The sequence below is a fragment of the Ixodes scapularis genome, unplaced genomic scaffold (genome assembly GCF_016920785.2).
Source record: "Ixodes scapularis isolate PalLabHiFi unplaced genomic scaffold, ASM1692078v2 PGA_scaffold4__175_contigs__length_147842914, whole genome shotgun sequence".
NCBI classification, from domain to species: domain Eukaryota; kingdom Metazoa; phylum Arthropoda; class Arachnida; order Ixodida; family Ixodidae; genus Ixodes; species Ixodes scapularis.
Genome location: NW_024609879.1, coordinates 74385062 through 74410069, shown reverse-complemented (window position 1 = coordinate 74410069; position 25008 = coordinate 74385062). Strand labels below are relative to the sequence as shown.

The following is a 25008-nucleotide window of genomic DNA, read 5'->3' as shown; positions in this document are numbered from 1 at the left end:
AGACATTGTTGTTCTAGACGTCGCCCTTTTAGACGCCAAATTTAGTACAAAAATCGACGTCGTGACGTATGCACCAATTTAGTTTCCCCGCTAACCGCTCATTCACACTGGAAGCGGATCCGCGTTCGCAAAGCGGTTGCGAACGCGGTAGTATAAAGATCCAGTGCAATGTCACGCGCACCCGATGACATCAAGTGTGCGTGCAATCGTACTGGATCTTTATACAACCGCGTTCGCAACCCCTTTGCGAACGCGGATCCGCTTCTAGTGTGAATGAGAAGGTAAGTGTGGCAAGGTGCAACGATAAATGCTATCGCACTCGTAGATAATAACCCGTTTTTTTATAGAGCGCAGCTCTTAGGCGCCCTTTTACGGCGTCGGCGTCGCCGTTGCCGTCGCCGCGTGGTTACACCGTCGGCGTCGGCGTCGCCGTTGCCGTCGGTGTAACCACGCGGTGCATATGGGACGCCTGACGTCACTGATGACGTCATCGTCATCGTTACTGATGACCTTATCAGTGACGTCACTGATGACGTCATCGGCATCCGCATCGTCAGCGCCAATGATGACGTCATTAATGACGTCACAAATGACGTCATCAGTGATGTCACTGATGACGTCATCGGCATCCGCATTGTCATCGTCACTGATGACATCATCGGCATCGGCATCGGCATCGTCACTCATCAGTGACGTCACTGATGACGTCATCGGCATCCGCATCGCCATCGTCATCGTAACTGCTGATGTCACTAGTGATGATAACGTCATCAGTGACGTCACTGGTACGTCACTTATGACATCATCGTCACGTGGCCTCATAGGGGCCACGTGACCCCCGTGAGGTCACGTAACCCCAGTGAAGTCATGTGACCCTCGTGAGGCGGCGGCGACGCCGCTCAGAGGGAGGAGTAGCAGACAGAATGAGGAGGTGGGGAGGGAGGAAGGATATACCTTCCCTTCCCAGTACCCTTCCCCTTCTCAAGAGCTGGGCTCTAATTCGACGTTACAGGGATTTGTAAACGGGTTTCATTCTTTTATATAACTTGTAAAAGTTGTCTACCAAACCACTTGTGAAAGTTGGTACCGTCGGTTCAACGTCAGTGTGCTGTACGTCGAACTGAAGTTTGGTGGCGCATGATATGCGAAAAGGGGTGTAAGAATATGCCCTTTTTTTAGTGTGTGAAGGCGGACCCATGGTTGGTGATCATGATGTCTGGAATCTTTTGCCCGAAAACAATGTATTCGACAAAGCACTTAGCAGCTTTCACGGCAGTCCCGAAGGAAGGGGCCTTCGTCTTGGTGTATCGCGTCACATATCCTGCTGCGATGATAGTACTTTAGTGGTTTCCCGACACCGACGTAGGGAATGAAATTAACAAACCTCATTGCCCACCGGTGTCCCAATGGTCCGATAGGCTAAAGATGCCCCACAGGCTGTAGGGCATCTGTAACCACTCCCGCGGGTTCGGATGTGGTAAAGGACGGACTTCTAGAGTCTCGGCCAGTAGTAGATTTCGCTAATGCCTGGTAGCTTGCGAATGTAGCCAAGGTGCCCATGAACGAATTCTCGTGGCAAGCCTTCAAGATTTCCTCACGTTGCTCCTCCGGCACAAAAAAGACTCACGACTAGTCGCCACCTTAGAAGGCATACTTGTAGAAAACACCGTTTTGCAGGCAAAAAGTAAGTAGCATACGCCCTCCAAAAAATAGAAGAACCGTGTCTTTTTGCCAATCCAGGTGTCTACCACCTCGCTAAATACCGAATCCTGCCGCAGCCCGGTCGCCATATTTGTAATTTTTAGTGCTTCATGAGAAACGTGTTCGGTGCTCGACTGAGTTTGTCCGCATCGATGGCACAGGAGGTCGACGTCGTTGTGCTGCTAAAGGCCTAAACCATAGGCTATCGAAACGTCGAACTCTTGCAGCCACAGTCTCCAACACGTTAGTAACCCCGCAGGGTCCTTGAGGCTGGCGAACCAAACCAGCAGGTTGTAACCAGGGACTACCCGGAACCGGCATTCATGCAGGTAGAGTTGAAACTTTGACGCTACCCAGACTACTGTTAAGCATTATTTTTGCGATGTCAAATCGTTGCTCGCCGCCTTTGAAATTGCGCAACTTGCAGATACGATAGTTCGCTCGGCCAAGTCCTGCTTCTGCACCAGCTCTACTCCAGGTCCTGGGTTTCTTTTTTTTATATGAATATCTGTTTTGGCATTCTGGTCAAAGTGGCCATGAACCTGAGGAGTCAATAGACGTCGCAATGGAATATCTTGTGAGGTGAATGAACAGCGAGGTGATCCAGAAGAAATTCTCAACAAAACGCCTGCAGAAGGCGCAGATACCCTTACATTTCGTGACGTCCTTTTATGGCATGGAGAATATGGCGACTATTTTTCTTGTGATCCGGACGAAAACATTCGTAGCTTTTGACGTGACCAAGATACTTTAGTTTCTCATTAGCTTCGTCGAATTCAGAGCGAGGCCGGCGCTGCTTGTATCCTGGAGTGCCGCCTTGAGGTGCTAAGGGTGCCCACAGAAGGTTTTGAAGAAAGAAATAACTTTTTTCGAGGTAAATGATGCATGTTTATGGTTTACCTTTTAAAGGGGTATTAAAGCGAAAGCTTTATAGGGCCAAAAAACGTCAGGAAGTACGCGTCATTTATCGCCCCAAATACCCTTATCTAGATGTGTGCACACTCCAACGCAACCTTGGAATAATCAGCCAATAGTGTATCACTTGGTTGATGCAAATCAACATTACCATAACAAAGTCTCTATCTTTCACCACCAAACTAAATGTTGATCGTCGCGCGTAAGCTATTGAAGAAAACCAGATTGAAAATGTTACATCAATCCAATATCTCTATTACTATAAATAAAATTGAACAAAGAAACAAGGGATCAACATTTAGTAGAATAAAATTATGAGTGTTGATAAATGTGGTTTACTCACCTGCTTTTAATCAAATTAAATAACAAAGAGCCGCTTTTCTTAGTGTCCTCTAACTTGTACTGTATAATAATGGGAACCATATCCTTGCACAAATCCTTGTATCTTGAATAGCCTTAGTAAAAAAAATCCAAAGGGTTATATTTGGCTTATTCATATGTTTTACGGCACTTAGTATTGACGGAGCTTTTTGTTGCGTCAGGCGTGCATTCGAAGTCTCAATAAGGACGTACTTCAATCATGATATCTAAAAGAAAGCTCTAAAATAATAACCACGTAATTACGATGCCCTACATACAAAACTGCGTTACCAACCTTTAAGGTATATTTTAAAAGTATTCCGGTTGTGTAGCCGCTGATTAATTATAACAGCTTAACCCGGTGTATTTTGCGTTGAAAACATACCACTAAACAAAACGGTGGCCTTGAATTATATATGCATTAATAATTTATACCAAAGAAATGCCTGTCCGTGCTTTTTCATAGCTAGTAATAAAAAACTACTCAAGCGTTTGAGCGCATGGATATCTTACAATGACGGAAAACAGCCCCAATACTTTTGCATAAAGTTAACCGCACAACACATAAAACACCTCATTGCCCAAAAAGTCGTTAAGCCTTTATCAGGTTTTATGTTCTTTTTTTTGCACTTGACCTTAACTAGATAGTTTGGGACTCCACTATTGGTACATAAATGTGCAATAAAAAACGTCCTTTTTTATTAAATACTATCTACAGCGTTTTGAATGCGGTCATCAAACTCAGGAGTTATTAACAACAGGGATGGGCAAAATACATGCAAATATGTATCGAAATACAACTACAAAATACTTCGTCAAAAATGTATTTATTTACAAATCTAATTACAATCCAAAAAAGCGTTTAAGTACAAGATACAAATACAACCAAATGTATTTGGTCTCCTCCAAATACTTTTCCAAATACATTCCTCAAAATTTGCGTCAGCGACTTCAGGGCACCTGCAACGGGTTTCTGGGTATCTCATTTTAATTTTGCATCGCACACTTGGGAGTTAGTGGGCGATGCTCTAGTAACGTAATAGAAATATAATCATCCAAAAAAAATGCAATCAGCTTGGGCGTAATAGGTGAAAAAAGTACAGAGCTTCAAGCAGCTTTTTTTTTGTTGATTACGTTTTGGTATAGACCAACAAAGAACCGAGACGACCAAGACGCGCAGCACTAGTTAGAGAATTTGTTATTGTTGCAACTCGCACCAGTTACGAAAATCTGGATGACTCGCGCATTTAGAATGTTCCGCAAAAATATGGATGGAAATCAGGCTGGAAAGCACCACAAGTTGTCACAGGCACTTATTTAGCCAGTCTGCCGGTGAACGTCGACTCCGTCACCATTCTTGCCCTGGACTAGCACCGTAATCACAAAGTCACTAAACGCTTGTGCTTGATTGAGAGACACTGCATTCGGTTCAGAACGCAGTTTTCTTCATGCTCTGGACACGTCTTAGGATGAGCAAAATGAGACGTGACAATAAATTTGAGGGATGTATTTTCGCCCACAAAATTGTGTTTAATTACAATTGTATTTCAAATACCCACGTTTTAGTATCTAAATACACACGTCAAATACATCACCCAATTTGTAATTAAATACAAATGCAAAATACACAAAGTACTTGAAATACGTATTTCAAATATTTGTATCTGAAATAATGCCCATCCCTGATTAACAATATAAAAAATAATATTATCCGATAAAACGGATCAACGTACGTGTTTTTGGATTTATACTAATGAATAGGTAAAAAGCTGCTGCAAGTGTGGCGGACCTTTCTTCGAGGTATAACAGATGTTTTAATGGCTTTACAGTATTATTCGTGGGGTATGTATGTTTACATAGCTGGATGTTATTCCAATTTTAAGGGTGTCTGGTGTCTCAACTGTAGATGAGAAGTCTCAAAATTTTTCCGGTGCAATACAACCGCTAGCCTGGTGTTCTTGACGTACACCACGCGGTAGTCATACACGACGGCATTACGGTACGATGCTCATCCAAACAGAAACGTGCAGGGGTGTAGATTAACCCAAGGATCCCTGGGCTCTGGTGCGTGAGCTTCCGCTACAACTGCTCCGAGCTGAGGTGCGCTAACCCATTCGGCCGCCGATTTCACGGCTTGTTTTATTAAAACAAAACTCGTTTAGTCTAAAAAAACAGCCTGTATAATTAACCTTGTTCCTGCTAAATTGGATGTGAGATGAACTGAATTAATATTTTTCGAAGAACAAGATCACCGACTTTTTGGGCATTTGCGATTGAAAAGCCTCAAGTCTCAAAATAAGCCTTTCCCGTGTTAGGACTGCTGCCATTTGTCTTTCATCTCGGTATTAATATTCAGTTTTTCCGTCCCTTAACAGATTCCCCGTGATGAGCCACAACCATGGAGAAAAGCATGATTAAAGTGCACCTCAGTTTTAGCATAATTATAGTCATTTTGCTACGTCGAGTGTGGTTAAGACTAGCATGGAAACACGAAAAACTCGGACGACTAATCAATCGAAGGTCAACGTATGTTGAAACCCGGCGAACTATTCTTATGCTTTCCAAGTCCTGCGTAAAGGAAACCAAGCTTTTTAACGTCTAAAGCGCTCAAACATCCCAAATTTCAACCAAAATTGTGTGGTTTTGTTTCTCAAGTATATAATATTCGGATTGAGCCACCTCTGATGAAAACTAAGTTGCGCTGCGTGTGGTGTTTGTTGCATAGGGAACGTCATTGGCCGGAATTCCGAACTTTTGTAGACATGTCCTATTTCTGAAGAACGAGCACGATGATTTGGCATGCTTGGCCATGTCTTCTGCGTCAGTTTTATAACTTCGTGAAGCCATATATCAGCATAATATTTTGGGAAATATTAAAAAAAATCTTCATTGAGAACACCGATAAAATTATGGGTTCAAGTTTCAATATTTATTTTGACCTCACACTTTGTAAGACATCCATTCCATCAAAGAAATTTCTGTGTACAAGTTATCTTATATAGTTAATAACGTTATAGCCCATGAAAGCCAGATGTGACTACAAAGTTCTGTCTAATTTTTATAAAACTGCATCGAAAATACTGCTACACAAGGAATGTCAATATTAGTGTTGTTCGCAGTGCATTATCAGAAAGGACCAATTAGGAGTGTGTAAAAGTCTGGCATACCCCAATCTCCCACGAGAACGTTCTCCTAAAACCTCAAATTAAATACTGCTGTTTTGAATTATGTGGTTCCCCATGTACAAACCAAGAGAAATGCCTAACTTGGCCCAAGTTTGGCAACCTTAGGGGCCGAACTTAGGCTGAATAACCTAGGCAGTATGCAAGAATATTGCCTACCTTTGTTCAAAATCGCCAATTTTAAGGGCCTAACTTGGGCCTAATAAATTTTTGCTTCAATTCATTAGTTAAAGCCAAACAACTTCTTTTTTTAAATAAAGTAAAGATATTCGAATTCCAGCTTTTCCTGCTAAGTCACATAGCTGCCGGAATGCCGGACACGAACTAAAAAAGGCGAGTAAATACCGTACAACTAGCAATGAATCCTAGCTCTAGAATTTGCATGGGAAGTAAGCCTAATGGTGCCACATAAGAACCCAAACAAACAGGCTGTGAAGCCTAACTATGGCACTTTGATTATTTGGGGCCAAGGCTTCCAGTGGACAACCGAGATTAAAACAGTAAAACCCAACACTGGCTCTCGTTTGGTAATTTAGGTCCAAAGCACCCAGACTTTGGCCAAATATTGTCAAGTTAGGTTCTACCTCACCCTCTTCTGACTTTTCTGATTTTCGATTATTAAATTGCCTGGCACAGGGCTATAACCCTGTGAAAAGGCTGAGAGTATCAATAAATGAAAAGAGATGAATGAAATAAAATTAAATGCAGTCCAGAAGACTGTTACTTGGCGGTTTCGTTTTAAAGCGTTAGTTAGGTTTAAAGTACTTTTTTCTTGCTCTAAATAACCAGAGAAATGTCGAGTCTGGCCTTTCTTTGGTATGCCACAAAACTGCCAAAGTGCCAAACATGAACCTAAATTTAGGCAATGACCAAACAACCAGAGAGTGAAGCCGTAAAGACTTACTCGACGATTCAGGGCCAAGATACCCAGGCTCTGGCCAAAGAATATCAATTTGGTTGTGCACTGGTTTCTCATCAATTTCAAAGGCCTAGATTGACAAAATAAATTGTTGCCAAAAAACGATTAATTGGGTCACTACGCTTAATTACGCGGTACTAATCCAAATTGTTTTAAAACATTTGTTTACTTGCGTTTCATCTCCCTAATAACTTTGTTAATGTCTACTAAAATGCATACGTCTATCAAAATGCATCTGAAAGCTGTTATCGGTACTATTATGACGTTATTGACATCACATAAACGTATTAGCCGATAAATAAACAGAAATCTATACTGATTTTCTGCCAAATACTCACCTTGTTCAACGTTTAAGCCTAAGCCATTATGGCCATATGGTGTGTCCCTGAAGAAAAAACAATGTTGCAATTTTCATGTAGCACGATATACCGATGGAACAATATTATTATGTTTTAATATGTTTTTATTATTTACTACGTCTAGACGCTTGGATCCTTGTTAAGATAACACGTATGTATTTTAATTTTTTCGCGTAAGCGTGGGAGAGAAAACTAAAGCCGCTCGATCAGACTCTGAGAACATTTGCACACACAGAAGCAAACACATATACACTAAAAAAAAAAGGTCCCGCACCAGTTACCCTCTCCCAGAGCCGTGGAATCAAGTCAAATAAGTTAGCCCTAACTGCGGCAGTTCAAAATATTTTACATTCACATTTTATCATCTATTATTATATTCCAGAGATGTGAAGGCCTAGCACGCACAAAATTACCCGCGTTATATAAAACAAAACCTAAAGGAGACATTAATAGGAACCGCAGTAGCTCGATAAATATCGTGCAGCAGTGCTGGCAAAATATTTATATTAAGAGCCATTTAAACAGTAAGTAACGTCTCCTTACTATCTTGTGTTACTTTCTTAGTCACTGTGGCATCCATGCTTCGTTTAACACGTGTAAGAGTGTTCATTGAATCTACGACCACGCTTCATGCATGGCACGAATTTCCCGGTGACACCCGGTTGCAGCTCGATATAACCAGACGTTAAGCCCCCATAATGTAAAAAAGCATAATTAAAACAGTGCTGTGCGAACTGGCCTTTCTATTTCAATCAGTATTTGAAATATCCGCCGTTGAATATACAGAACGACTTCACTAAACAGTACGAGGTGAGTTGTTATTATATTTATTTCATCCCACACTCACTCCACCACAGACATTCAATTTTTTTATTCAAGCGTAGACTTTCACTCGTGTACTTGTCTTATCTCCGTGATTGTATCAACGCGCTCTTTACTTTTGTACGGCTGGACGTGTTCTGCGGAGAGTTTATTGCTGTGTCACCGGCCGAGCTCGCTTTATTAGCCCGCATTGGAAGGGGCAGAAATAGACCGAGCTGTTGGACGGGAGAGGAGGTTCTAGGTTTCGACGGAAAACGCCTGCAAATTAATGAATTATGATATCGTGACTAGGAAAAAAAACTCCCTAAGGCGAGAAAGTGTTATAAATGAAAAACCGAAACTTCAGTCTAAGTGGATGTGCAGAGAAATATTGCATTTTGTGTGCGTGCAAATGGCATGTGCTACAACCTCTGCCTCGCCGCATTTTCATAAAGACAAAAAACAAATAGTGCAAAAAGTGATACGCCGCTTTGTTAAAAAATTATATTTCTTTCTTTCTAAAGAATACAGATATACAAATTTTACCCTATTATCAGCGATGCAGAAAAACGCGCCATGCCTTGAATTCAACTCCAGTGCCCCTCCGCCGCACTTCAAACTATGAACAATGAACCAACTAGCCCAATTAACCAAATTTATACAAACTTAACATTATACAAAAATATATTACAAATTCTATCAAGATGACATAAATTAGAGCTCTTAATCATTTTTTCTCTCCTGTTGTACGATCCAATGGCAGGATGTTTAAGACTTTACAACTTAGCGCACCGAAATATTAGCTATTACTTTAATGTCAAACTTCATACTTCCAGAAAACTTGCGAGTTTGTTCTATTGATATCGGCTCATTTATAATTAACATTGAGAAATTGTTTTTCTTTGCCGTATGGGGTGATCACTAAGTTTTGCCTCCTAGGCTATAACTTTTTTTATTAGGTGATGGAATTGAAACATGTTACGTTCATATAAAGTATTGAAATCTCCACTTTCATAGAACCACATAACTTCTCAATATAGTCCCCACTCGCGGCGATTTACTTCCCTTGTAAGTGCGCTCCTTTTCTCATGCCATCATAGATTATTGAGGGCGGCAATTGAGAAGACCAGCGCCGCACCGGAAGACCTGCAGTTCCAAGATGTTTTTGCCTCATTCACCTTACAGCCACAACTTTACGCCATCAGCATTTGACTATTTCAAAGATAAAGTAACATCTCAAGGGTGCACGGATTGAGTCCGACGACGAGGTTACCGATGCGGTGCGACGTTGGTGTCGTCAAATGCCGCCCTCAATCAACTACGACGGCATGAGGAGAGTAGTGCACCGGTAGCGGAAATGCATCCCCGCCAGTTGGGACCAAACCGGAAAGTTATGTGCTCCTGGGGAGAAGAGAATCTCAGTTTTCATTTGAATACGACACCTTTTAATTCCATGCCTTAATATAAAAGTTACAGCCTAGGAAGAAAAACTTATTGACAACCCCTTATCATTGGATCGAATAAATGAAATATTAAGAATTTTATAACAAGTCATTCTCACAAAGGTAGAAAATCAGGGTAAAAAAAAACTCTGCGTATCTAATTAACCGGTCACAAATTAGCGAATGTTTCTAGCGGTGTCACATTTAATGGCATCAATTAAATGTCTGATTCAAATGCTCTACTCACCTTGTTACAAGGCAAAGAATATCAGGATTGTAGCTCTGAGAAAAATATGCTTTCATATAATCTACAACCGTACCGGCGTGCATATATCCACCAGTCGCCCATGTCTTAATTGCACTCAAAAATTGATCACGAGGCTAAACAAAAAAATTAAGGATATCGTTAAGTACATTTATATTAAAACCGCTATAAGTGTGGCGAAAGAAAAAAAACGGTTTGGTATATTTATATTAGCACACTTACGACATTAATGTCTGAAATTTCAAGTGTTATGTCCATGCCCAAATTCTTCTTCAACTTGGCTTCGGCCTGCAAAGAAATGTAATGAATGAACTAATATTTCATTTCATTTCATTTCATTTTATTACCTTAAAGACCCCCTTTTAGGGGGTATTACATAAGGGGTGGGGTTACAAAAATAATCAAACATAGGTGCTGGTCTTCAGGACGAGAGATGATTGGTAACATTTTCGAAGAAGATTGATGGGCAGGTGATGGCAGCAATGTGGTGGGGAAGGCCGTTCCAGTCTGGAGCTGCTCGGGGGAAGAATGACGCAGAAAAAGTGACAGTGCGAGCGCGTGGGCGAGCAACCTGGAGAGGATGACTGGTGCGGTGAGATATGCGTGTGGGAGGTACGATGTAAGGTGAGATACAGAGGGGGGAATTAAATAACTTGTGAAACAAACAGACGGTAGCGATGCGGCGACGACAAGCGAGACTAAGTAAACCTGATTCAGCTTTCAGGGGTGATAAGCTGGTATGGTACGAGTATGAAGAATAAAGAATATAAACAGATGCGCAACAATTACTTGTGGTCATAGTAATGTTTTAGTTTATTAATTTGTAATGCATTATTCCTTAAACCAACAGAACATATATAGATAAGCACTTGTTAATCTTCCCTTACTCCCAATATCAGGGTGTTGAACCGAAATGTTTTTCGTTCCGGTTTTCGTTCCGTTTTTGGGAAAACGGTTCAGCTCCGGTTCAACTCCGGAGTGAAAAAGTAAAGGTTCAAACCAGTTCGAACCGGTTCGTACTCATGTGCAGCAAAAACAATTGACGGCAGCAAAAGATAAACTATGCATATTTTTTTAAAGTGTTTCATATAAAAAATTGAAAGCCGTTTACAACTCCCTGTAACGCCGAATTGGAGCGCAGCTCTTGAGGAAGAGGAACGAAGGGCACTGAGGGGAAGGTAGACCTCTCCTCCTCCTCCTCCTCCTCCTTCTCCTCCTCCTCCCCTCATTCTTCAATATGCTCCGGGGGGTCACCTGACCTCGGGGGGAGGGGGTCACGTGACCTCGGGGGGGGGTGTTGCCTGACTTCGGGGGGGGGGGGGGGGAGTGTCGCGTGACTTCGGGGGAGAGGGAGGTCACGTGACCTCAGGGAGGGCGACCACGTGACCTCGGGGGTCGCGTGACCTTAAGGGGTCACGTGACCTGAGGGGTCACGTGAACTTGGGGGTCACGTGACCTTGGGGTGACCTTGGAAGGGGTGACGTGACCTCGAAGGGTCACGTGACCATGGGAGGGGTCACGTGACCTTGGGGTGAACTTGGGAGGGGCCACGTGACCCCCACGTCACCCCCGAGGTCACGTGAGGTCACGTGACCTTGGGGTGACCTGGGGGGTCACGTGACCTTGGAGTGACCTTGGGAGGGGCCACGTGACCTTGGGGGCCATGTGACCAAGTCAACGCAATAGGGTGGTAACTAGAGGCACTATATCTGTCTTTTTCTGGTTTTAAAAAGGCAATTATGATGGGTTGTTTTTCTTCACTCATTAAGTAGCTGCATTTCTCTCCATACGCGATTAAAAAATCACATGATTCAGTGAGATGGGTTAGAAAGATTTAATCGACTTTATCGGGAACCTGGGGCTGAAGGCTTTCATGATGTAACAGCATAACATAGCTCATCAAGTGCAAAAGTTAGTTGCACTCTTCGTTGTTGTTGCCAGTAGTATCAAGCCTAACCTTCTGTGCCCTTGCCTTGTGACTTAAGAAGTTACTGTTGTAATTTCCACATCCTGATATTCTTTGGAACTGCTTGCCCAGAAAGCTAGCTTGCTCTTCCAGCAAGCAGGGAGTATCAGCGCCTGGTGACGAAATTAAGGGAATATAATACTGACGGTAGTCTCCGTCTCTTTTCCTGACCCTGCCCCAGATGACCTCGATAAGTGTTGAACTATTGATAAAGCAGGCATAGCCAATCCAGTACTTTTTTGCCTTCTTTCAGACATAGCGTGCTTTCGCACATTTCTGCTTAAACGACAAGATATTTCGAGGAGTTGGATATTGACGTAGAATTCACCAAGTTTTATTTTATTGTTTTCTCAGCTTCACAGCACCACCAAGGCTTATAATGTTCAAGCAAAAAGGCTGTCGTTTCGGAAATAAAAACCTGCGCTGCCTCTATTAAGATTGTACTGATATGGTCGTTTACTTTATTGAAAGGAAGCATGTCAAGGAGGTCATGGGAAAACAAAGCAGTATTTTGAAAAAGCACCCAGTTTGCAGTTTCAAGCTTCAACCGGGAAGGACGTGACGCTAATGTAGGCAGAAGTTGAGGCCAGGTGAACTGGGAAGAGATCACTGTCATATTGGTTATCAATCACACAGTACTGAAAAAAGGTAAATATATCCGGGGAACAAATGGAAAGATCAATACAAGAAAAAGAGTGGTGAAGTGAGCTGAAATATGTTGGTTCACCAGTGCTAGGCACACATAGTTACTTTTGATGAAACGTAACGCTCAATCACGTTTACCCGAACCGTTGACTCCCCCAAAATGGGTTGTGTGCATTAAAATCCCCAAGTATAAAAAAGGGCTCTGGCAATCGACCAGTCAACAGATCAAGATCTTCTGTTGATAAGAAAAATGAGGGTGGTATGTACAAGGAGCAAACAGTAAGCAGCCAACCAAGTAAAATATTACTGCAACAGCCTCTAGAACGGTGGCTAGAGTTACTTCACGGGCTGCAACATCACTCTTCACAACAATGGAAACTCCTGAAAATCAAGCGGAGGTTAACCGACCCTTTGTTAAAATTTGGCACGACTTTCAAAAATTGGTATTCGATAGTTTTAAGTTTGTTTCTTAAATACAGAGTGCTACTGGCTCATTTTTTCTGGAGCAGAAAATTTCCATCAACTAAACCTCGAAAAAGCCCTCTGCAACTCCATTGCATAAGGCCTTGGCCCTAAAAACCAAAAACAAGAGCACTGTGACTTATGGTCCAATGATCCTGGTCATTGTCTTCTTTGAATCCCTACTCTTGGGTGGGTTTTGAGGCTCTACTTGAGAGGAGGTACCTTCCGTCTGCGACAGGGTAACCTTAATCTCCTCAGCTAATGTCTCCGAGCCTTTCGTGCGTCTCGGTGTATGTCCACCTTTTTTTGGTGAGTTATGCGAACCACCCTAAGAAGAGGTGCCTTCCGTCTGCAACGGGGTGGCCTCCATCTCCTCTGTTGAAGCATCAGAGACTTTCCTATGGCTCGATGCAGCAGCTGTGTGTGCAGCTTAGTTGGAACTCCCAAGGAGTTGGAGTCGCAACCTGGTACGTGGGAACCTAAGTGGTTGCGTAAGCACCGAGGACACTTGCGTTCCCACAGTTGCCGTAGGCGATGCAGGTCCCCAGCGCACCACCTCGACAAATGAACCTCTTTTAAACCAAAAGATGCGTCGCTTCGCTTCAAGGTAGGTAATTCCTTCTGTCACTTTCAGAGTCAGAATTTCGTGTTCTTTCTTGACACGATCACAAGATCTGAAATATGCCAGGTAGTTTTCTTTATTGCTAACACACCAGGGACCTTCGTGGCAATCATCAGCAAAGTGCTCGCTGCTTCTGCATTAAGCGCATCTCTCCCGACCACGGCAGGAACGCAAGCCGTGCCCAAACCGCTGGCAACGGCAGCAACGGATAGGGTTTGGCACGTAAGGTCGGACCCTACAATTCAAATATCCTGCGTCAACAGAGGACGGTAGGCTATTTAGTTAGAAGGTGAGGATGATGTGCTTTGTAGGGATTTCCTTTCTATCCCTTCGGATGGTGATATATACGTTTGGCAGCGACAACGGCCTGGCCATGCATACCTTCGAGAATTTCTTCCATGGAACAGTCTATGAGGTCATTCTCTGAAATAACACCGCGGACGGTGTTCAGCGCGGTGAGCAGACACGATAAACTTTGTTTCCTGGATAGAGTTAAGGCCGTGCAAAGCCACTGCCTTTTTTTTTCGACTACCTCTAGTAAGAGGTCACCAGTAAGCATCTGTTTTCAGTTAAACCATTCCCCTAAGAATCCTTTCAACACCTTTGCAATAAGGAAAGGTGACTGACATTTTAGACAGTGCTTGGGTGCGTCCTCGGCATGAACTACGATTTGGTGATTTAGTCAGTGTTACATCGTGACTCCGAAGGAAGAAAGGTTTCTTCGTTGCGGACCTTTTCCAGGGACCGATCAGAGATTTACTTTTGCTTGAAACCCATATAGATGAGAAGGAAAGTTCAGTGCCCGAGTGCACCACCCACCACAGAGCCAAACAAGAGGGTAGGTAATGTTCCATGGCAAGAAGGGCTTGGCTGAAACAATTACACTACCAGTTATGCCCGGGCACTATAGCCGAGTGTGGTTGCAGGGGCAATTCCTGTTTCCACTCAAGGTTGGCCCTTGCCGCCTAAGGTGAAAAAAGAAGGAAGAGACTGTAAGGGAAAAGAGAAAGTGGTGGAAGGAAAAGTGAGTGGATGAAAGGGAGGGTAGAGAAGGCGACTGGCTGAATTATCCTGGTATGGCCAAGCCAGGACACCCGTCTACGAGAAGCAGGGTCCAAATGTACCCCGAGCTCAGCTCAACCACCAAGAACCCTTTTTCCCCGGAGCGGGGTTAAGCCACGCACAGCCAAGCGTAATGGGCGAACCCACATGACTCGGAGTTCGTAGCGACGCCACTCACCAAGCACCTACTAAAGCAGGTGCCCTTGCGTGCGGTAAGGTGGCCCACGGTGTTGGGGTCCGTGGTTAAGCTACCCATCAAACACCTAGCACCTAAGGTGCAGGTGCCCCCCGCGGGGCTCGGGGTACATAGAGACAACTCTCTCCAATCACCTGCTTTCAGAGGTGCCCCCTGTGGGGATATATATATATATTCTTCCAATGCTTGCCTGCGCCCATTCTTTATGAAACCGCAATATGCTTGCTCATCACTTTAGAAGAAAACGTAGAACTCAAGCTGCGTAATGTTGATACACAGCTAATCTGAAATAAATAAAGGCAGTATCTTCTTTGCATTGTCACTAATTACTGTGGAAGTGACGAATAATACAAAATGTTACGCATCATACACATAGTTTAGTACTACTTATAACGACTGTTTACTTATGCCTCACAAAAGCCCTCCGTATGGGGTAGCCCATACCCGGCTTATTGTTCGCGCCTCACTATTCGGTGCTAAACGTGGCCCCGTTGAAGTACTAAGTGGCTGAGCCAGAGTGTTTCCTTCTTTTCTCTTTCGTGAAAACTCCCCATTGGAGCCTAAGGGCTCCAATGGGGAGTTATGACCAAAAACGTAGCAAAACGCTGTGGAGAAGGAATGGCCTTTCAGGAAGCAGAGTTTTGGGACAAAAAACGTTTTCGCATCGCGTTCTGAAAATGTCGATCCTACACTGAACTCACGAGCAGGAGGCATATTCACACTTTGAACGTTATTGTTTTCTACTTAGACGAATGCAGAATATTAATTTTTTTATAAGGCGAGCGGTGTTTTAAAGCGGTCAACGGCAAGCCGACCCCAACTACACAGCGTATGTATGGCTACTAAAAAGTTAAAAAGATGATTAGCGAATTTTAGTTAATTAGGTTACTAATTGCATGTTTATACTCGTGTACCATCGTCGAGCGTATTAGTTTATCAAAATTGTTCTTATATCTAGTATATTTTTCGAAGTTTTTTTCCGTCCTAAGAAAAACACCCACAAGAACGGTTAGAAATAAGTAATACATTTGACTCTAGCACATTAACATTCCGAAAGCGCTGCGAGACATTACAAAAATATTAAATCAATAAAACCAACAAAAATTGTACCACACGTCTGAGTAACAGTTTTGATTTAAGCGGTTTTCGCAGAGGGTAAAAAATGTTTCTCTATTTCATTTTCAGAATATATTGTAGCATGCTAAAACACTCTCCAATAGTTTTGCTGCCTCGTGTGCTCCGTCTTAGCATACTGGTGGACATGTTACCTGATTTGTGACGTTCGCCAGCCATTTTCCGACTTCGGAGTCCAATCTTGCGTCTAGTTGTGTAAATCCATCCAATTGAAAGCCGATTGTAATGGTCTTATTAGCTATATATTTTGATTAAAAGAAACACAAGGCATATTGTGAATTAAAATATATTTTACACTTAAAGGGACACCGACAGGGTATTTATACTCGCCGAGGTTTTTAGTTGTACGTGACATATGAGAGCCCAACTACCCAGAAAAGAATTTGCGGCTCGAAATTCGGTTTCTTTCCGCCCGAAAACTGGCAATCAAGAACTGGCCGGTTTGAGTCGCGCTCATTCTCTTTTCCGTGATCACGGGTCGTTTTCTAAGGTTTCGACGCCACCACCAAATTTAATCAAAGTCGTAGGTCACTGTAGCCACACACTCAATACTAAAAATAGAAAAAAAATAGAAAACCAATTTTTTTGTGGCTTTCGAAAAGCTGCAAATACGTGGATTGAAAACGAAAAAAAAAGTTGCACAGACAACCGTAAGCATTCTGTGCGTTCACTGCATATAATTCTCAACATGGCGTCATTTCGCTTTTTGTGGGACTCGCGTGTGGCAGCGGACGACAGGCGTGGGACCTCTGCTTCAGAACTGTTGTTGACGTTACCGGCGAATTCTGTCTTCCTTCGAAAGAGAAATTTTGGACCGATCAGAAGAATTGATATTCATCCCATACGACACTCGCAACCAGCAAGCCGATTGCACGAAGACGTCGCCGAGCCGTCGTTTCTTCTTGTGGCTGAAGACATCGCTCGCTCAAATGTCAAGCACGAAGTGCGTACATCGAGCTGAATACGCACGCGTACGGTTTCTTTACTGGTGCGAATGTGGCCAATCCGTGGTGCTGCCCTCCTTCAAGCCGGGAGTACATGTACTGGAGGGAAATCGGCAGCAAACTTTACGACATACAGTAGACCGGATCAGTGCCTCCTATATAAGGTGCACTATGCCTATGGGCTGGCAAGCAGAGTTCGGCATTTTAGGTCGCCCTCACTCACCCTCACCCTCACAGCCACACTCACCTAAGCCCTTCACTCACTCTCACCCTCACAGCTACACTCACCTTCATCCCCTCACTCACCCTCATCCTCACAGTCACACTCACCTTCAGCCTTCACTCACCCTCACTGTACCTCACGGCCCTCACGGCCCTCACACCCCTCACACCCCTCACCACCCTCACAGCCCTCACGCCCCTCACCGCCCTCACGGCCCTCACGGCTCTCACGCACTCATGGCCCTCACGCCACTCACCGCCCTCACGCCTCTCGCTCACTCATGGCCCTCACGCCCCTCACGCACTCACCGCCCTCACGGCCCTCACACCCCTCACCGCCCTCATGACCCTTACGCCCCTCACCGTCCTCACGGCCCTCACACATTCATGTCCCTCACGCCACTCACCGCCCTCACCGACCTCACCGCCCTCACCGCCCTCACGGCCCTCACGCACTCATAGCCCTCACGCCACTCACCGCCCTCACGCCCCTCACGCACTCACCACCCTCACGCACTCACGGCCCTCACGCCACTCAGGCCCGCTTCAGATGGGGCAATTTCGCCCAGAAACTTTACGTCGCAACACCAGCAACACGGGCCACCCGCGATCACACGCAGCAACCAATGGCTGCAATTTGCCATCGTCATCATAAAATTTATTTTTCTTGCACTATTTAGACACAGTTACGCGTTATAAACGTGTTTTTGTGCATCTAAATCTCGTTAAGAATACTAATGCACCTTTCTGAAACAGTTTAGTTCCAAAAACGATCGATTTCAAACCAGAACCAAGTCTTTCGGTGTCGTCCTCTCCGGCACGAGGTATCACGTGAAAATTTTGCGTCCCTGATTGGATGCAGCCGCTTCAAACGCCTTCGAATTGCTCCGAGTTGCTTGCTTATTTCGAGCCGGACCCGATCTCAGCAATTCGTGCTGATCTAGGGAAAGCTAGAGAACAACCCTCCATCAACACCAAAATTGCTGAGAAAGATGCTCCATCTGAAGGGGGCCTCACGCACTCACCGCCCTTACGCACTCATGGCCCTCACACCCCTCTTGCACTCACCGCTACTATTTCGTGTGCGCTGCATCTCCTGCTACATATCATGTAGACCGCTCGGATATTAAATCATCGTAACCTTTTTACGCTAGGGCAGTCATCGTGCGATCTCCTGCGCAGAGACCTTTTTTTCCATGAGACGAGCGGTGGCGTTTGGGATCAAGCATCAGTAATGCGTCTCCTTGTCGCAGACACTAAACGATCGAGACCCCTAACTACAGCGTGCCCACAAATCCGGAGGAAGCTTTTTGAAGTGACCAAATAAATCGGCTTGATCACGTATCGCGCTACGATTTACCACAACTGCAACAACCTATTTCGGCGGCCGCTTCTCGTGGAAGACCTTTGCAAAAATATCGCTCTGACCGCAGCCATTTTGCGAATCAAGCGACCCCTATCAGCCAGAAATTTCTGGCCACAAGCCTGAGCTGCGGAAACCCGGTCAGCGTGACTCCCCACCCGCATTTTGCATTCGGAGTTCACCGGCTTTTCTTGGAAGTTTTTACTTTATTCGCATATTTAGGATGCTTACCCTTTGTATGTTATCCTCCACTGTGTGAACGAGAGAATACCAGGGCTCGTAGCCTGCTCGGCCTTCGCAGGAAACGAACGAAGAGAGCGAACATCAAGCAGCCCGCGACGCAGGCAGTTCGACGTTCTTGAAGGATTATTTCCGTTGAGATAATCTCCAAAAACCTTCCCGGCTGTGTTCCGGGTTTTCGCGACAAATAGCTGATAGGGTCGGGTCCGGGGTGTGGGGACAGAATAGACACGTTCGTTCACTTGCTTTGAAACTGTGCAAAAAAGCTGCTCTCTTCTAGGGAGCGCACATGAAGGCTCCCTACTCCCTTCTACATGTTCCCCAAAACACGCCGAATTTTGTCCGATTGTCGTGAAGTGACTATCGCCAACACTGTATATCAGATATGCTGTGTTATTTGACACCATTCTCAAATCCTGTTCGGATAACGCGGCACCGTGGGGTACGTACAATATATGTTTTTTCGATTGATGAGACTCATTGAATTTCATGTTGTGGGCGGGGAATATCCATGCAGTTCGAATATCCTGCGTGGTCAAATATTTTGACCTAAATAGATTGACACGGCTGAGTGTACGGTGCCGTAAAACGATGAACATACAATGAAACAAACATTCCAGTTGCATTTTTTTCTGTCGCACACGAACTCACCAAAACAGCTTTCATTTCTTTGTTTTTGTTCCCAGAAATAGAGCACTGCTTTCTTAAATACCTCTATAAATTATTTTCGCCACAGAACACAACATAAAAAAGAAAACGCGGCAAGTCAGCCACTACCAGCGTCCGGAATTGCGCATACGCAGGCTGCCACAGCCCACTGACGAGAAACTCCACAGCTCAGCGCAGTCGGGCAACACTGACATACACTCTCAAAACCAGGGACGCGCGCTGTAAATCGCGTCGTTCGAGACTGCCGCTGGAAAGGTCTGTAGAGGAGGCTATGGTTCAACACGCTCGTCCCTTCCTTGCAGCTCGTATGGCAAACGCAACCCATGACCCACGCTCAAGCTTTCGTATTATATCATCCCCGCTAGCGTCACATTCTTACTGAGTTTCTGCTTGCTGGAAGCGCAGTTTATTTTATTTTTCAGGCCGACAAACCTGGCTTCATTTTCTTGATCAGACTTTATACTTCGTTGCATCTTATGTCCGAACGCAACCCATGCCACGTGGCGCCAGGACCAACCGAACTCCGGCTTTAAAACGCATGATTTCATCTCTGCCATGTGTGTCACTTTGCGCGGCGCATCAGCCGAATATCTGAAGGTGATGATTTCGTCTGCTACAGGAGAATCGACGGTTTTGTCTGTTACAGCTTTATAGGTGTTGTTTCTTGTTTTGCGTTTTTTTTTTATCTGTATCAGGAGCACTCACGCTTGATGTATTTACCAAGCTTAGCTAAATTTTATTTTATTATTTTATTTATACATACAGCTAACCTTTTTTCGGTGGGTGTGGTAGGAGGAGTCACAAACTCGTTGATGCACAACAACTTATACATAAAAAATACATGCAAGGAACTGAACAAGAATACGCTTGGAAATGCAACAATAAAAACAAAACAATACAATAAGAGCGCGACGGCAAGAACTTTTAACGAACAACTCTCCAGTAGACTTTAAAATATCTCAGCTGATGACGAGTTGACGTGGTCTTGAGTAAGGTTATTTCACTCCAGTGTTTGTAAGAATTGCTACGACAAAGGTACGGAACGAATGCTAGTTATGCAGTTTGCGCGTAGCACGAACCAGTCAGAGAGTTAAATACCTTCAGGTATCAATGTTAAAACTACCTGTTAGCAAGTAGTATAAGTATTTAACCCTCGCTCTGCGACGCCGAGTGGTTCAAAACTCATCTGAGCCTTTTCATAGAGTAGCGTTACAATTTCGTTTCTTATATACTGGTCGAATAATTTATTTATTTATTTATTCGGGTTACCTCGCAGCGCCCGAAGGCATTATGACAGGGGGAAGGGGTACATAGTTAGTACTGAAGGTAGGAATACACTCGTGCGTATGTACCGTAAAAACAAGGAAACGCAGGCACACAGGAAAGTAACCTCATAAACAAAAGCGAGCCCGGAATAACATAGGACCGTTCAGATAAGATAAAAACAAAACAGCGCAAAGACAAGGACGAAGTAGAAGCAACCACAGGACACAGCGCTGACTTTCAACTGAACATTTATTCGTGTAGGCGTCTGAATAAATCTTCAGTTGAAAGTCAGCGCTGTGTCCTGTGGTTTCTTCTACTTCGGCCTTGTCTTTGCGCTGTTTTGTTTTTATCATGTCTACTTACCAACTAGCATAAACTTCTACGTTCACCGTTCAGATAACAACGGTCATTCGGGTGTCATGCCCATGATTGAGTTTTCAATAAAACGTTTATATAAATAAGAAAAACATGCATGCTCACACAACTAAACGGACCTTCCTACTGCAATATATTACCTTGTTTAAAAAACATTAAGCACGAATGGGAGGAAGTATGACAACGATATTTTCAACTGCGCCTAGACGCAACTTTGAGGGCCACAGGAATTAAAAATACAGATTTCTACATAGTAAAAGTGTTTAAGTGTAGAGTGCTCCTAGTGCTATATTTTAGTTGGATAAGTTTATGTATGTCTATACTTCAAGTAAAATAACGCACAAACTTGTAATCTTGCGCAATTCTTTCATATTTACAAATTCGACAACGTTTTGACTGAGTGCAATTGAATTTTTAAGCTGAAACTTTTTGCACGCAATATTTCATGCTTTGTTGACTTTTCACAAAAAGTTAGCGCTCAGCTATCGTGAGTGTTTTGTTTTTGTTATTTTCCTTGTGCCCTGCATTTTGTTTAGATATAGAAAGACTATATTAAGTCAAAATCGTGAAATGTTTTTTCGGGAATAAAAATAATATTCATTCTAGATTTTCAACAAACTTCCTCTGATAAACCGTAAATTGAAAGTCCGCAAAAACATGCGAAATTATATTATTTTAAAATAAAAAAAAAAACCTTCATCAGGTCGATGCGGCAATCAATTATCGTTGGGGGGTTTCTGTTTCAACCCGAGCAGCGCATCGACAGTGACCGTTCTTTGTCGCATTTTCGGCCACACAGAGATAGCGTTATTAAGAAAACCTGCGTTATTTTTATTGGTGATGTGGCTAATGTTGCCTAGGAAAACTCAAAATTGCGGCGCGTTCGGTCCTCAGGGTGTCGTGCATGGTTGATGGCGCTGCAATTCGGTACCCTCTCAGAGCAGTACTACAATATGGGAAGTCTGCTAACAAAATGTTTCGATTCCTTTCCCTAGACATCATTATGCTCACTTTCAAATTACAATATACAGTAGTATGCGTAACGAGTCATGCCAGCCAATTCAACGTACCAAGTGACAAAGCGACAGTGCACCCCTCTTGAAGGTCACATGACAATCAAACGTGTTGGATCTAGTTGTATGGCTTGTAGCATTCTATTTGGTTCATTGTAATGTAAATAAGAGCATGAACATAGGAACGTAGTAACATAGGAGCTTAAATACGTAGGAACGTAGGAGCATAGGAAACAGACCATTATAACGTTGCGCAGCCGCGCGATGCATACCTCCGGTATGCATTGCCTGGTGTCTGAAACGTCACTGCCGATAGGGTAATGTTTACACCACGTAAGAAGGCTCGCGAATGACAGCGCGAATGATAGCGTTAATGATAGCGATGCCGACGGACGTCTGCGGCACGTGCTCCGTTAGATTCTACAGCAAGCAGCAGCTTTTACGTTGCGAGGGCTCGTGCAAACGATGCTTCCATTGCGAATGCATTGGCATGGGTATGGAAGAATATAACTTGTTTATGGCAGAGTTATAGGAGCACCTAGAATGACTCAGGGCTGAAAATGGCTTCTTGCGCTCCGAACTCAGCCTGCTCGACAAAAGGGTGCTGGAACATCTGTCTCTTGCTTCGAGACATCAAGCATTGTATACAGCGACCACGGTAGCCTCTCCTGGCTTGTCAGGTGGGCCACCTTTCGCCTAAGGAGAGGTTTGCATGTCTTCTACAGTCGAGGCGACAAGCGCTGCCCTGACGTGCAGCAACTGGGAAGACTCCGACTTTCCCGCAATTTCTGCATAGCGACCGGACCTAATGGATTGACGCTTGTGCAGCGAACGCGACGCTCTCCGGCTTCAGCTGGAGCTCGGTGGGCTGAAAAGGCACTTCCGGTACCCCGCCGATCGTCAACCAAGGCGCTCTTTGTATCTAGGTTTAGTCTGATGACTACCGTGTGTGACATAACAACAAACCTGTTACCGTTACCAAGCTACAGCCGAAATTTAACTCTTACTCCTCGTTCCACCTTTTGGGGGAACACTCGGTTTTCGATAGTTTGAACCAGCCGGGACTCTGGCCTGAGAGCTCAATATTTCATCAGTTTCTTTTTCTTTTTTTTAAAGCTGGACAGCTTGAAAGTATATAGGCCCGAATATGTAACAACTGAAACTTTTTCGGACACTTGAGGTCTATCATTAAAAATATCAGGCGCTAACGTACTAAGTCAGATGAGTTTATGTCAAATATGCTGCTGAATTTTTCTGATATAATCTGTTTGACCGAGACTTGGCTTTGTGCTAACATCTTCAGTCTCAACTATTCCCTGTCTAATTATGTTCTGTATCGACAAGACAGAGATTATGATACCACGGGAATGAAACTAGGGGGTGGGGTTGTTGCGGTTACATCCGTAGTTCAGTCTCACCGAAGGAAGAACTTAGAATCCTATTCGGAATGCACCTGGGTTGAAATACCTACGAGAGATGTTTTTAATTACTTAAATGGAAATTGTTATTTCCCTCCCCTCTCTGATGAGGCAAAGATCATAGCACACCTTCGAAGCCCTCCAAATTACCATAAACTGGTATTGCTTCTTGCTACTACTACGCATCGCAGAACCAACCTCGTACTGCTGTTCAACGACGATCATCCGACCATTCCGATTAAAAATAGTGCGGTCCCTACACGCCGTTAAAGTTGCATATAGATGTTCAATACGATTTGTCGCGCCTGACCTCCAGATGATCCTATGCGAAGACAGTCTTGAGGCCCTTTGGGGACGACAACTTCAAAGCACGTCGCTCGGCTATTGCGGGCGTCGAATCACGCGGAAAACCCATCTGGAAAAAAAGTGCTGAAACTGGGTCGCTGAAGAACGGTGCGCTGCAGTAAAAGAAGCTCCAATGTTGCACGCAGGCATATGTTTGCCACGTGCATTGCAAATATTAAAAAAAAAAAAATCATGGCTCTTTGTGAACATTTTTTTAAATGGATTCTTAGCATGGAATTAATAAAATATTTTGGAACGTTTACGGAAGAACGATAATTTTAGTTTTTCTAATTGTTTCTTTGGGGGCTAAATTGAACTGTGTAGGGAGTGATATTTTCAAAGTTACGAACTGTCTTACAGTCAACCATTTCGTCGTTTACCCTGAGACTGGGGTTTTTTTTGAAGAGCAGAAGTGACAGAAAAAACAGACAGGTCTCAACTGTCTGTTTTTGCCAAAGACTGTACGACGAACTGTCTTACAGTCTTTGGCTGGCAATCGGACCCAAGATGGAACAAAGTATGGCTGACAGCTACCGATGTAACCAAAGGGGAGGGACTGGGACGGCCGCCTTATGGAAAAATAAAAGCATCTTGCCTTTTGGTTTTAGGCGCTACACCCTGAGGGTATTCGAGAAAATAGCCGCCAGCGGCAGAAAGTAACCTTAGCATCTTTCGTATTCGGCCGCGGCCGAATTTGATTTGGCGGCAGCGAGTTTGGCGCAAAGGCAAGCGTGCCATTTGGCGCTCTTTGGGGTTTCGTAATTTCTATAAGTAGAGTTGGGTCGGTGATTCGGTCAAGATAGGTGGTCACTTTGTCTTCGATTAAAGTCAGAATTGACAGCGGTGTTAAAAATTGAACTACCGGTTGTAATCGGTTAAATCTTGTGAAAATAACAACAGCTTGCCGTTTTTCTTCGCGGAAATATTGAATTTAAAAGTAGTTCACGTTTTGTATCGTAAAGCAGAAAGGTGTCACAATAAGGAGGAATGAAAAGGCTTTGAGTGATCACGTTTAAGATTACTCAGACTTTAACCGATGTTCGAACTTGCCGTCCGTTACTTACAAATACTTTCGCATTAGTGTCCGTGTGAAACGTATTAAAGGTTATCAAGTTGAGTAAA

General features: G+C 43.9%; 1 protein-coding gene across 1 annotated transcript in view; it reads right to left on the bottom strand.

The window, feature by feature from the left end:
* LOC120839910 overlaps positions 1-25008 on the bottom strand; it is a 38960-nt gene that overhangs the window by 11514 nt on the left and 2438 nt on the right. Inside the window, exons 2-6 of the mRNA XM_040210307.2 lie at positions 16166-16269; positions 10167-10232; positions 9927-10060; positions 7416-7462; positions 2960-3071 (exon numbers count right to left, since the gene is read on the bottom strand). Of these exons, the coding sequence (XP_040066241.2) occupies positions 2960-3071; positions 7416-7462; positions 9927-10060; positions 10167-10232; positions 16166-16269 (463 nt within the window). The remainder of the gene's footprint in view (positions 1-2959; positions 3072-7415; positions 7463-9926; positions 10061-10166; positions 10233-16165; positions 16270-25008) is intronic.